The 14619-nt window shown below is 36.1% G+C and overlaps 1 protein-coding gene across 1 annotated transcript in view; it reads right to left on the bottom strand.

Annotated features, from left to right (window-relative positions):
- GRIN3A (glutamate ionotropic receptor NMDA type subunit 3A) overlaps positions 1–14619 on the bottom strand; it is a 164588-nt gene that overhangs the window by 100167 nt on the left and 49802 nt on the right. Inside the window, exon 2 of the mRNA XM_012467133.3 lies at positions 12438–13042. Coding sequence (XP_012322556.2) covers positions 12438–13042 — 605 coding nt within the window. The remainder of the gene's footprint in view (positions 1–12437; positions 13043–14619) is intronic.

Raw genomic sequence — 14619 nt, 5'->3', positions numbered from 1 at the left:
TAGGAAATAAACGCTTAGTAGTAAGTAGGTTAATTTCTTCTGGTCAATTTACTGATCAGGAAAGTAAAGAGGAAGTTGTGGAATGAGGAACCTTTTATTATTTTAAGAATGTTTGGGGCTTAATGATTATAGATTCTTAACTGGATGGTCCCTTGAGAAACTACTTCTAAGTATTTATTTAAACCATCTCAAAAAAAAACCCATCAGAAATCTTCAGAAAATTTCCAGAGATTACACAACTCCCTCATTCCAGTAAAACCTATTCCTGACTATTGGTATTAAATATCATTTAAGATGGCCATGACAGAGGGACAAGGCCCAGTTGTCTTTGAGGCAGTCATTTTCCAAAGAAGGCAAATCATTACGGACCTCAATGTCTCCAGTTTTCTCAGCCCAGAAAACCTAATGCTCGTTTCACTATTGGCTCCAAAAAATTGGGTCCCAGAGAATCACCACTTACGACAGATTATTTGTGCCTGTTTTATTTTTAGTCTTACGATAAGGGTGAATCAAAATAATCTCCTGAAAGCTTTAGCTATAGTCACCTGCACTCATGGAGTGACAATGCATAGCAAAGTTTAAATGCTCACTATGTCAGTTAAAATATCAGAAGGCTGAAATCCTGATTTTGCTTACATTGGATTCTATCACATTCCTTTTTTATCTTGTCTTTTACTCTGCTTGGATGAACAAGAAAAAAAATCAGGAATAGTTTTACTGGCACCATAAACTGAAAAACATATGGCACTGTTCCAACACTGGAATTACAGGGATGAAAGACAAATTCATTGGTCTCAAGAAACTCAAGAAGCTCAAAGTCTAATTCTGGGGAGAAAGAAAGTGAGCGGGCAATTCAGACCCAGATAATGAGCATCACGACAGAGGTAAATCTGGTGCCACTGGAACAGACAGCAAGAGCACTTGCACATTCTACCATAGGGTGCCAAGGAAAGCTTCACAGAGGAGGAAGTGCCAGAGCTGAGTCTTGAAGAAGGAATTACAGTAAGCCAGGAAGAGAAGCTGGGAAATGATGTTGTCATCTCAAGGAGATACAAATACAAAGGCCGGAGACAGAGAGTGTGAGCTGTTTGACTACGAGATAAAAAATAAGGAGGAAGATGAGGATGGGGAATGAATTACATCAGATCTGAGCCTAGAGTGAAGACAGTGGGGAGCCACTAAGGGGAATTTGTCTGGGGAGAGACATGATCATTAGATTTAATTTTAGAATGATTTTTTTTTTCCTTGCTAGTTATATAGGAAATAGCTTGGAAGGAGGAGGGGACTGAACATAATTCCACATGTGAGCAACAATGCTGCTGCTTTCTTTCTTTTGCTTCCTCTCTTACTCTCTCTCTGTTAGTTTCATAAAGGGCTTAGAGTGCTAAGGGCGAAGTCAGTAGCAGAAGTGGAGAGGAAATGGCATAATCAAGAGATATTTCATCTTTAAAAAGAAAAGCAGTGATTTAAGAGGGCCAAATGCACAGGCTTGCAAACTTTACTAAAAATGTGTGAGACTCGGCTTGACCGTAGGTCCTATAAATAAGACCTGATAGTATTTAGTTGAATATAAACTCAATGTGAGCCCATAGAGCAATGTGGGTGTAAAAAAGTAACCTTAAGTTCCTTTCATAAAAGTTTAGAGCCTGGATCAAAGGGAACAATAATACTACCATTCACTGTGCTGATCAGGTAACTGCTCCAGCCTGGATATGAACCCTAAACAAATCTTCCAGATTCGGGAATGTTATGAAGAAAGATATGAAGGTGGAAAACGTAAGAGGAGGTGGTAAGCATAACGATCTGATTGGAGAGCAGGGTAGAAAAATATTAGAAAATAACATAGGGAAAGCAGGTTGCAACTAGACTATAGAGGCCTCATGTCCCTGTTTTATGAGATTGAATTTTATTTTAGTAGGAAAAGGGGAACCATGAAGATTACTGAGCAGCATAATGACTTTAACAGAGACCTACATTAGTAATATTGGTCTGGAAGCAAGTAAAATGCACACATAGGAAGGGGAAATGGTGACTAGGAGACCACTTACAATATCTTTGTCATGGTTTGATAAGGGCCTGGATCTCACTCCATGAGTGAGAACCTGGTTTTGTGAGTGTTTAACAAAGTAGTTCAGATATTCATCTTTTTTATCAACAAACATCCCAAGATACCACTCTCCTTAAAAGAATGAGGCTCATTAATTAATTTTTCTTTATTAAAAGCTCCCAATATGTCACCAATTAAGAACGTGTTGATTTGCAAACAGCTGAGATAAAATCTGCACTTTGCAAATTATTTAGAAAATGTTTTTGAGATAGTTCACAGCATAAGCAAGATCAATATTTCATATATTTGAGATACATTTTAGAAGCCATATTTACATGCAAAATTTGACATACTAATGAAAGGATTTTCTTATTTATTCAGCATAAAATGAGCAATACATCACACATTCAATCATCTATTTATTCCACAATACTCACTATGTGCCAGGCACTGTCCTAGGTGCTGGGAATGCAGTTGTGAAGTAAGACCACAATCTATGCAGCTTATATTCTATTGAAGGAGACAGAATATACATGATAAGTAGCTAATATGTATGGGATTTAGACCTGTCCCAGTGATGGCATAGGAGGTTTTTTTTTTTTTTTTTTTTTTTGTAATGTTAAATGATTTGAGTTTTGATTTATTGTATTTTTCATGTATAATAACCTGCTGCTTAAGTTTACAGCCTGCTTTGGATGCTAAAATACTGGCATATTTGGGTAAATATTCTATGTACTAATCAAAATGAGTGTACATTCTCTGTGAAATGTTAACTGCAGTGTCTATCTTAATGTATTAATTACATTATTCATATACTATTTTTACTTTTGGTAACTTGCTCTAAAATTTGCTAAAGTTAAATAAAAATCTCCCATTACAAATAATGTTGCCCTTTTCTTAAAGATTTTAAGAACTGTTGCCCCCCTGATTTTTCTTGTCTTGTTTGGCACATACAGTTTTATTAGTCTTATATTTTTACATTTATTATGAATCTGTATTTTTCCTTGCTTTGGAAATAGCTCTGAAATAATTCCATTGTTTTCAGCCTTCATTTTTGGCCACATATTAATCTACTTTTATGTTGTTTAAATGTATCACCATCCTCATGTGTCTTCTTTCATGACCTAGCTGTTTATAGATCATATATTTATTTCTACTTAGATCATTTTTCACTCATCAACTTGTCTCTTTGTATATCTACCTCTTCTTTTTTTGTGTCTTTTTAATTGCCCTATTACCTTTTCTTTTTTCCTCTATTGTTACCTTCCATTAATCATATCTATGATTTTGTTCTGCAAGGTCTTAAAATTAATTTTTACCCTTGGGAACTTTCTATCATTAAACAGATCAGTATCCTCTTTCTCTTATATCTTGAAAAACAAGCTGAATTTCTTTTCCCATGATCATCTCATCATATTTGATATTTTCCCCTGAGGAATAAGAGATTTGCTTATCCTGCAGCAAGTTCTATCAATTTTTTTTGTCTGTGAGAACTTTATTTTGATTTTTTGCTTTTGCCTGATTAGAAATCTTTAGCAATATTATTACTAATAAAATTCCCTCACACTCCCTTCCTATCAGCATCACCTAATTCTCCTTAGGTTTACTGGGTTTACTTGTCAGGATTACTTACTCCTATATATGGACTTTAAATATCTGCTTCTTGGTTACTTTTAATTTAGCTTCAGATCTACCAACTATTGACATGTAGTAGAAAACCCAGCTCAGTAAAGTCCTTTTCATAGGAGACAAAGAATATTCTTAAAGCTTCCCTTTCCATTTTGTTTTTTTCTGGGAGAAAGAGAAACTTGAGATAGATGCTCAGTAATCCTCTATTTTCTCAATGTGATTCATATCTACGATGAATCTTAAGAACTCACATTCTCTAGAGTTCTACATTTTTGCATTTGTTACAAGTTCATGCTATGCAGTCTTTTTTTTCCCTGCTCTTTTCATTCAAGGCCCAAGCTATTCTCTCTTTGGATTGTCCTTTAGAACTCTTACAGCCAATTTCAATATTTTACAATGTCCACAGATCTCCATTTATCTGAATTATTTACTATACATAGTTTACATTTGTATTTTTCCATGTGTGCAATACTTCTTAATTTTTCAGAGATTTCCCCTAAACTCTCTGATTTTCTAAATTATTCTCATTTTACGTATCTTCCTCTGACTTCCTTCCCTCCGTTGTTTTCACTGTTTCTGGCATGTGGGTTAATCCACAGTTAGCTCATTATTTCTTTAATATTTTTTCTCTTATTTTATTTTTTCTCTTTCCCTCCCTCTCCCCCTTTTCTTTTTAGTGGTTTTTATATAGCGGAAATATCAATATTCTGTCCTGTTAGTGGGAGATCTTGTCTTAAAGCAGCTTTTTGACCATTGTTAGTTAATTTACTGTGTGTCACCATTCCAGCTCCCTTCCCACTGCCTTCTGAGATCTGTCTATTTCTTCCCTTTATTTTTTTAATGTCCCCTTTACAATTTTTCCCATTTCTTACAGCCCTAGGGAACTTCTCTGTACTTGATGGTGAGTGTTACTAGTTCAGCTTTTATTCTGTGGCTTGTTTCACCAAAGCTGAGCCCTGTGGTATCTGCCTTCCTTTTATGATAACATGAATTTGTCCATTTTAGCCACAGAGCTTACCTGTGGTCCAATTCTGTTTGATTTTCTTCTCCATATATGGGATAGCTCTTCAAATTAAACATTAAATGTGGGTGATTTCTTGAGCTTACATGTAAAATGACTCCTTGACTATCCTTTTGCTACCCTAAAGTATAAGAGTTTGGCAGTTTATTCATCTCATCTTTGACTTTTTAGACTATAAGGTCCTCAAAGGCATGGATTTGGACCTACTCCACATTTGGAGAGCAGTATCTTCCACAGAGTTGCTGTTCTCCCGTTCCTACTGCTCTGCTTCATAACACTGCAGGCTGTCAAGCTGAAAGAGGCTTCAGTGTTTGTCTAAGTACCTATCTCACTGAGTCATCTTTGACTCTTAGGCACAACACAGTGCTTGGCTGGGGTAACTGCTCATTAATAGTTTTGGGTATATGCAATTAAACACATGTCTTCTGCTCAAATCAGACATGTACCTCCTAAAGTGATCTTCATCACTTTGGCAGAAGAATGGGGATCACTAAGGCAGGAAACAGTTGCATTTGTAATTTACAAATGGTTTGAAGCATTAAACTTTCAAGACATTTTCCCCCTGAGTAATGGAGAGTATCAAAAATTGAAATTAGTTCAATGGGGAACCTCTCTGATGAGAAGGAGTTTAATAGGATTTGGAAACTGCTAAATTTCCTTCCTTAGAACAGAAGGCCCTGTACACTATAATCCCTGATTATGTCATCTTTTAAAATAGCATACAGGGCTCATCTCTTAAAATAGATTTCTGTAAATTAATGGGCAACAGCAATTTAGTAATATATTAAACATCTATGTACACATATCTGAATCATTTTGGTCTATGTTTTGTCAATATCTGCAAAATTCAGTTACTTACAGGTGAAACTGTAGGATGGAAGGAGAGCTCCTGCCCTTCTTGAAGTTTTCACCAAGAAGAGAAAAATACTAATCTATGGGCTGGGGGTCATAGTTTACTACATGTTTTGTGCTGTGTTACTATTGGTGTGGATGAGGGGTTTCCTACATCAACGAGTCATACACATGGACATGGTAATCTCTTTTTCTTGCTTGCATGTGTTGTAACTGGCAAGCTGGCACTTTTTTCTCTCTGTATTTGCTTCTCTGATATGTTACCTAACAGTTTGATTTATTCCATACCCCTATATCATTGTCCTTACCTTTTTGGCTTTTTGGTATGAACCTTGACTCTTCTATACAATTATAATCTCTGCCTAGCCCTTGAACTGTTCTTGGTCACATTGTGTAACACCCCAACTCAATTTATTCTGGCTCTTTGGATCTGGCCCCAGTGATAGCCAAGGTGTTGATGTTCCTTTAAGTATTGCCCTGGCAATAAGACATTATACATTATTTACCAGTGAAACGTCTATCCTGAGGGTTATAGGGTGTGCAGATTGAAGTGATCTTGAGAGAGAAATCTGAAAATCAGAACAGAGCTTCAGAATTACTCTGTACGGTTTCATACTTTTTTGGCAGATCTCCAGATTTTACAGTAGATGCACACAAAGTGAAAAAGCCAACAATTTCTTCTCAGGCAAATAAAAGCTTGGAGGCTCTCCTAATTGGGAAACATTCCACAATTTGAGATCTGCTGAATCCTAGATTAAGTAAATTTGAGTTGTATTCATCAAACTAGGGACTTGAGGGAATACACATTTTCCAGTGTCCCTTATGTGAGGCCCTCCCCATGACTTAGGAACAATTTTAGACTCATCTCTTGTCATGACTTAAGTGACCTGGAGGGAGAGGCAATTTCAAAGGATTTCAGCCAGATTCCACTGACAAGGATTCCTGTTGAAAACATCTGAACATACAGACCTAAAATGTTGATCCCTGAGATTCATGAACCAAAACGTGTGTTTTCTAGAAGTATCAAAGCCTTGGTAGCTCTAGAAGAGAAAGTTAACCTAGGAGTAACAGTTGGATATACTGGATCAGCCACAAGCCGTGCGTTCTTCTTGGGCCTCCAGGGAGCTAGTGTGTTAGGCAGCCTCCAACCCCTGGCTTCCATGTTCAATGCAACTGCATTTCTTTTAAATACATGTTGAAATACGTGGGTTAACCAGTTTGTCTTGGTAGAGGTCCTTAGGACAAGAATGCTTATATATGAATAATCATGCCTCCTGATTTATATAGCTTTGGGCTGAAAGAATATAAATTCAAAAGTAATAGTATCCCAGTTAAGGAAGGCTTATACTAATTCTGAAAGAGCTTGGAATGTTGATTTAGATAAACTGGTTTAAATCTTCCTCTACAAAGTACTATCTGAATGACCTTAGGTATACTACTTAACTTTTGAGATAGATATCCTTATAGTTAAGGAAATTAAAGTTTATGTCAGTTAAATAACTTTAACATGGTCACAGTGCCACTAAGTTATGGTGACAGTGGACAGGAATCTCCAAAATTAGGATTATAGCATGCAGCCTCAAGTTCTTCTGGAACTCTGCTAATGTTCAGGAATGAATTGTGATGATTATCAATTTATATGTTGGGCTTTCTGAATGGACATTTGTTTAATTCATTTTTTTTGAAGATTTTCTAATTCTTCACAATACCTGGCACATAATAGGCTCTTAATAACACATGCAGAATCACTAATTAAAACATTTACTATTAATAAAAGGCCAGTCAATAATGATATTGCTTGACCATATAAGCTTAAAGATAAACATAGTTTGGACGAAAAAGAGCCTCTAGTGCATTGAATCATAATTTAGGGTCAACTGAGGAGGGAGGGCTAGAAATGCCAGCACCAGCAGAGTATAATCACTGGTATGAAGGGTGTTATCCCAATGAAGAATAATAACCAAACAACCAGGTTAAGGAAAATGGATACAGCTATGAACAGTTAGATGAGTATGTCTTCTCCTGATGGAAGAACAGAAGGGGGTTGCTAGCTTCCTGACAGCAAAGCCTCCTGTCTTCTATTCCTTATGTCTCCAGACAAGGACTTGACTTCATATTAGTAAATTTCAACAAATATATGTGAACAAAGAAATGAATTAATCACTGCCTACTTGATTCAATTCTCATGGGATATAGAACAGAACTGCAGAAGCTGTTCAAAGAAGAAAGGCAGGATTCTACAGTCCGATTAGAAGCTAGAATAAACTATCAGGACTATGACTAATTAGCCAAGGGGTCAGGGACTTTTCAGGCCAAGAGGAACAAGGTGTCTGTCAGTGTCCTTCTCTTGGAATTCTTAAAGAAAAGATAAATGCTCTTGGCTAGATTATGACCATGGAGCATTCTCTGTGGGAACAATGAATTTATTAGCACTTAGGGCCTTGAAGCAAGCATGGGCAAATCATAATCATGGGAACAGCAGGTAAATTCCCAAACTCCTATTCACTTTCCCCAGAGTCCAATGTTTGGAATGCAGCAAGGGAATAAATGTGGGCAAGGCTGAAACCAATTTTGAGAAATAAAAACAATGTTTATATCTTAATGTTTTAAAAAAATTCCTTACAAGTCTTTTATACTGTATTACTTCATTTGGTTAATTTGTTATAGGATTATGATATTTTATAAATATGTAATGGCTAATGTTCTGCCATTCAGCTGACATCTGCTTTGGATATAAAATGCAAATGTCTTAGCTTGGCATAAAAGCTCTGTGTGGTATGTTATCAAATTGACTACTTTTTCAGAATCATCTCGAATCCTTTTCATATGCAATTAATGCTCCAACCGTGCTAAATTTATCTTTCAGGTCTTGGTGAATTTGTATATGCCATTTTCTCTGTCTGTGAACTTGTTCCAAACCTGAAAACTCCTATTCATTTACAGGATCTAATTCCAGCGTTTTCCCCTTCATCACCAAATCTCTGAGAAGAGTTAATTAATTATTTCACTCTGTATAGCCAAATATATCTCTATTCTTATAAATCACACATCCCGTTGTTTCATAACCGTTTACTTACATTTTGACCTCATGCATTAGACTGTAAGCTCCTAGATGTCAGGATTCAAGTCTTCATTTTGTCTAACTCACCCTAGTTCAACACATGGTCATTGGCTGGGCAAAAACATCTGTTTATATACATTTCTAAAGGTATTCTCAAAATACGATTCCACTAATAACTGCTCCAAGTAATTAGCATTTAAAAAAAACAACTTGTGAGTATATTGTTGAAGATTATGCCGTGAACTTGGTCCCTGAATGTTTTGTCTGCATTTAGTTATGATGGACATTTGCTCTGGCATGTGGGGGCCTACGAAGAATGAAATCTCTAATACCTGTAATTATGTGTATGTAGTCTGCCATGAGAAATGACTTTTCTCATCTAAAAGCCGAGCTGAAAATGCCATGTTTTTGGTGATTTCATTAACATTTTAAAGATGTTAACAGTTCTGTCAGCCCAAACTGAAAATGACTGTGTAAGAAATGAAAACTTGCATAACTCTGACATTCACTATCCATGGCTCATTATCCTCCCGACTTTCATTACGCAGTGAAGAAGTGGGGTCAGCCTTACAAAATTTAAGAACAATTAAGAAAATTACTGTATGCAGATGTGACTTACGGACTGAGAATAACTAACTTTCTAAAAGACTGTATTAAACAAAATAAATAAAGATGATGGAAAATCCACAGATGTTTTATGGCTTAAGGCAGCTTTTCAGTTACTCATTATAAAGGCTCCTTGCTGGCTTTTGCTCATTTCCCTTGACCCGTTCCTGAACACTTTTCAAACTTTCTCTTTGCCTGTGTCCATCAGGAGTTTAAAAAGTCTTAGGCATACTTCCTGAAGTACTTTGGGTTCATTTCTCAAACACATTCATCATGATGAAAATATTGTAACTGACCCGTTGTAAATTACTGCTGGGCTTCAAACCTCACAATCTTCTTTTACAGCTTTCAAAGTTTGTGAAATAAACAACTAATCTTACATGCCACCATAAGGGGAGAGAGGGAGAGGGAGAGGGAGATAGGGAGAGGGAGATAGGGAGAGGGAGATAGGGAGAGGGAGAGAGGGAGAGGGAGAGAGGGAGAGGGAGAGAGGGAGATAGGGAGAGGGAGATAGGGAGAGGGAGAGGGAGATAGTGAGAGTGAGTGAGAGAAAGAAAACCAAACACAAATCATCCAGTATCTATGTAAATTTAAATAAGTACTTATTTAATTTAGACGATGTCTACCAACCACCCACTTTCTTCTATAGCAACAGATGATGTAGGATGTAAATATAACAGAAAGTTACCTCTCCTTCTTTCTATGTCAGTTTCAATAATTATCTATTAAGAGCTTACTATATGCTAGGCATTGGACAAGGCTGAATAACAACGTCTCCACTTAATAGAATTTATATTCTAGCTCAGCAGTCAGACACATAGACACATAATGATAATAGAATGGACCAAGTACCATTGTATAATTTTACATACAAAATGCCATGGGATCCTTGTGGAAGGAAGAACATAATTTTAATATAAATTAAATCTTGAGGAGCCAGAAAGATTGGTTTGATCTTGGTAAATGAGACCCTAAGGTATATATAACTTAAGGCAACAAATATTCCTCTCTATAGTTTCTAAGCATTTTTAGGATCCAAATAGAATCATTTTTCTTGCACTCTCCATTTTACATGAGACAGAAAGATGCTAAGCAACTCAACGTAGTTTCTCGTAAGTGGTTTTTCCTGGCTGCTATTTATTACCGTCCTTCCAAAACAATGACTTTTTGAAATTATAAATCAAAGCTTTGCTTGTACGTTTTTTGTAAAGGAGAATGTTTCTTGTCTTAGATAAAATTCTGAACCTTAATTAGATGCTAGCATGCAGCTAGATTATATCTGGAGAGTGGCTGTAAAATAAAATATGTATGGATTTTAATCTTGTGGAAATTAATATATAATATGGGAAAAATGGAAAGTTCAGATGATGATAGAACATCTAATTTTATTAATAGATTTGTAATAAATATATTTGAGTAATTTTATTTTATTAACATTCTTTAAGGAGTTTACTGGTTGTGCTCAGTCTTTCACTTTTCCCTTACATATGGCATTTGGCATGTTGCCTTGTACATAGTAGGTGCTCAATTTATATGTATATATAGTACATTTAATTATATATATACACACATAAACATACACATACATATATATGTGTATATGTATATACATACATATTTAATCATATATTTAATTATATATACACATTAAATTATATGTATACACATACATATATATGTATGTGCATATATATACACATATATGTATATACATATGTGCATATATACACACACATATATGTATATATGTATGTGCCTATATACACACATATACATGTATATATATGTATGTGCATATATATACACACATATATGTATATACGTATGTGCATATATACACATACATATATGTATATATATGTATGTATATACATATATATGTGTATATGTGTGTGTGTGTGTGTGTGTGTGTGTGTGTATATATATATAATTAAATGTACAATTCTTCACACTTCTTTACCTTTTATCATGTTTTTTTTAAAGGTAAGATGCTATGAGGTTGCCTTGTGGTCCTCAACATAGTCAGATGCCACTGTTCCAGGACAGCCTAAAAACAGGACCTCGTCTACAAAGAAACCTTCATCTTTGAAGAAATAATAATCTTCTGACTTGACCTCTCTAATCATAGGTGGTCTTTTTTTTAGAATAAAATCTAAGACCTTATGAAATATCCTTTAATGATATTCCCCTTTTACTGGGGATCACCAAAACCATTTCCATATGACGTATTAGTCTCTATTTTAAGTGGACATTTTTATTCTAGTCTGAATAATATTGAAGAACTGAAGCAGAAACGTATTTAATTTAAAAATAGACAAATATAATTACAAATATATAAACAAATAATATTATACAAATATATCTGTATAATACTCTTATGGCACTCTTAGTTTTATTGATCTATCCTGTTTGTCTACTATCTATCTAGCATCTATTATCTCTATCTATCTATCTCTCTGTCTATCTCTCACCAATCACAGTGATTCTAAGGGTAGGAGGATCTACTGTTATATCCATTTTTCATAAATGAATGTAGAACACAGGGAATGAAGGCTCAGAGAAGTTAAGTTACTTGATGTAGTCACTCAAATAGGAAGTAAGCGGCAGGGCCAAACTTCAAGTTCACATGGTCTGATCTTGAGTCAGGAGTCTTTGCCTTTACTACTCTATACTGCCTTAAGCCTGGAGGCTGTGGAGGAGAGAGAAAAGTCCATTTCTTCCTTGACTAATTTTTTTCTTTGTATAGATTTAGAGAAATTTGTTCAATTTTATTAATATGGAAAAGAGTGGACAGGAAAAGAAACATTTATTTTGCATCTACTATAAGCTAAGCATGGTATTAGGTCATTTTTATATATAATTTCATGGTATATTTATTATCCTATACCAAGCTATTCATTATTCTATTTTGCTAGTTAGAAAACTGAGGCTTGGAACTTTTGAATAACTTTCCAAGAACACAGTGGCTAGTAAGAAGCTAAACCAAGGTTTAAAAGGAGGATTGAGCGCTTCCACTATACCATGTACTTACAAGTCTATAGATCAAATTACAGATGGCAGATTATGAAATACTAGCTTCTATAACCAGAAATCCTCTAAGAAATATTATTAAAGTTTAAAGCTACTCAGAGTCAAGATTTCTGAAAAGGGGACAGATAGGGGAGTTTTACTTCCTGTCACAGCCCTATGAATGGGGATATAACCCAGACCTTGCATCCTACCTTGATAAATATTGTCCTGAAGTGAGATTTGTAGTTTCCACCTCCATGCAGTTCATCGTGCTGGGAATGAGAGCAAGTTCCGGCTGGATCATGGTGGCCGTGGCTACAGCTCTCGCAACCAACTCCATAGCGTCTTGTACGTAGTACTCAAAGACAGACTGTGTTGTTTTTCCATGAGCAATGAGACCTAAGGGAAGACCCTCTGTCCTCAGTTCCTCCACATTCTGGGAATCTCCCAGCACCCAACGAAGTTCGGGGGGCATTACCCCAAACTGGGTTGTAATTTCGAAAATCCGCCGGATACTTTCCATGTCGCAGCCAAACATCACCACCGTGGGTGTACTGTTCTTGATACTCTCAAGCTGGATCTGTAGGAAGCTCAAGAGGTCCTCGGTGGAGGGGAGGTTAGCTGTGATGTTGATGATAGAACCAAGGTGGAACTTGGAATTATTCTGGGTAAGGAGGAGGAAGTCAGTGATGTTCCAGTCTTCCTGGCACAGCAACAAGCTAAAATTGTACCAGTTGTTCATGGTCAGGATTGAGACAGTGACATCAGCATCAGAACTTAATGAATTTTCTAAACTCAGTTGTAGGTGAAGGGGATTCTGTATTTAAAGATACGAAAAAGAAGAATTAGAAAGCATTGGCCAAAGACTATAACACAGGATACTTTTGCTTTCTTATGAGGCTTAATCCTTTCATTTCACTGTGATATTCACATACCTCTGGGATAAAATTCCCATACTTTGGCAAACTCTGCTTCCTGTCTAATGGAACTATTGATTCCTTACAACCGATTTCCTAATAATTTTTGCTAAGAGTACCAGAGGGCAGATGGTTCTTGGTCTTAATATCAGAGGTAACATAATCATACATTTGGTTGAGGATTTTTTTTAAGCTTGTCTACTGCCTTATAGGCAGTCTCTTTTATGGCTTCCCATTTTTTAGTATTGCTATTAAGACCTCATTTGTTGACTTAACAAACAAGTCATTATTGCATATGACTTTCCTCTCATATGCAATAATGAGAAGAAATTACTTTTGCTTCCTTTTAAAATTAATGGTAGAGAAATCTTAGTACAGTGAAGGTGTTTTAATAAGAATGATATGAAAGATGGATGCATCACAGTTTCCTAAACTTCTATCCCCTTGAGGAAGGCACTTCTAATAAGTACAGAATAATTAGCAATACATACATCAAGACTAAATGTATAGTGCAATGTTAAAGGCTTGATTACTTTTCTGTATCTTCTGAACCCGGATTCTTGCTGTGAAGAGTGAAATCTGTGCCATTAAACACACTTAGGTAATGTCTATCACAATTTTATCTACTTGTGGAATTTACAAACTTCATGGAAGAAGAGAATCTTTTTGAGAAGTCACAAATTATTACTCATATAATTGAAGTGGAAATAGTCTTCCAATGAATACATTTGTTAATTTTTGTTCTTAAGAGCAAACATCTGATATGTTTATCCTTGAATACTGACATCCTGACAATGTTTAGCACCATGTCTTATATATGTTAGTGGCACAATAAATATTGGTGTAGTCGAACTAACTATATTTCTTTTGGGAACTATTAGGTTGCTTTTAAGAGCTTACTAAACATTCAATAATATGCATTGAGAAATAAGGAAGGCTTTCTCAGTAAAATTTCAAGCCCTTGTATGAAACAAAGAAGTATGGTCTGTCCCTACCTAAGGGAATATGTTCTCTTTCAGGGTCGACAAGGGGGCGTAGGTTTAAGTGTAAGAACTTCCCAGTGCCATGCCTCCCTCCCATACCTCTCCATCCACGAGATTTAACGGTCTCTGTTTTAATTTTTGCGCATGTGGGAAAGGGCCAAAAGTCAATCACTCCAGTGGAAGTTCTAAGGAACTCCTTTCATTGGCCAGGGGTCTTGGAGAAGGTGGGGTTCCTCCCAGGTTAAAAGTTCCCTTCTTCCACACCCCTTTGGACTCCATATTTGGATTGCCTTCCACACACTCTTCGTGGAAGTTTTCTCTCTTCTCCTTTTTTTCTCTTTCTCTACCTAAATAAATCACTTTTCTGCAACACTTTTTGGGTTCGGTATTTACGAGCATACTGCACACCTGCTGTGGTCCCCTCTCTCATTCTTGAGAAATCGGGAGACCGAGAACCTACAACATTCTCTCTGGGGAGCTGTGCCTCCCCGGCA

The sequence above is a fragment of the Aotus nancymaae genome, unplaced genomic scaffold, assembly GCF_030222135.1.
Source record: "Aotus nancymaae isolate 86718 unplaced genomic scaffold, 86718_ANA_hifiasm-v0.15.2.pri h1tg000003l, whole genome shotgun sequence".
Lineage (NCBI taxonomy): Eukaryota > Metazoa > Chordata > Mammalia > Primates > Aotidae > Aotus > Aotus nancymaae.
The sequence above is the reverse complement of the archived record's forward strand: the minus strand, read 5'-3'. Positions and strand labels throughout refer to the sequence as shown.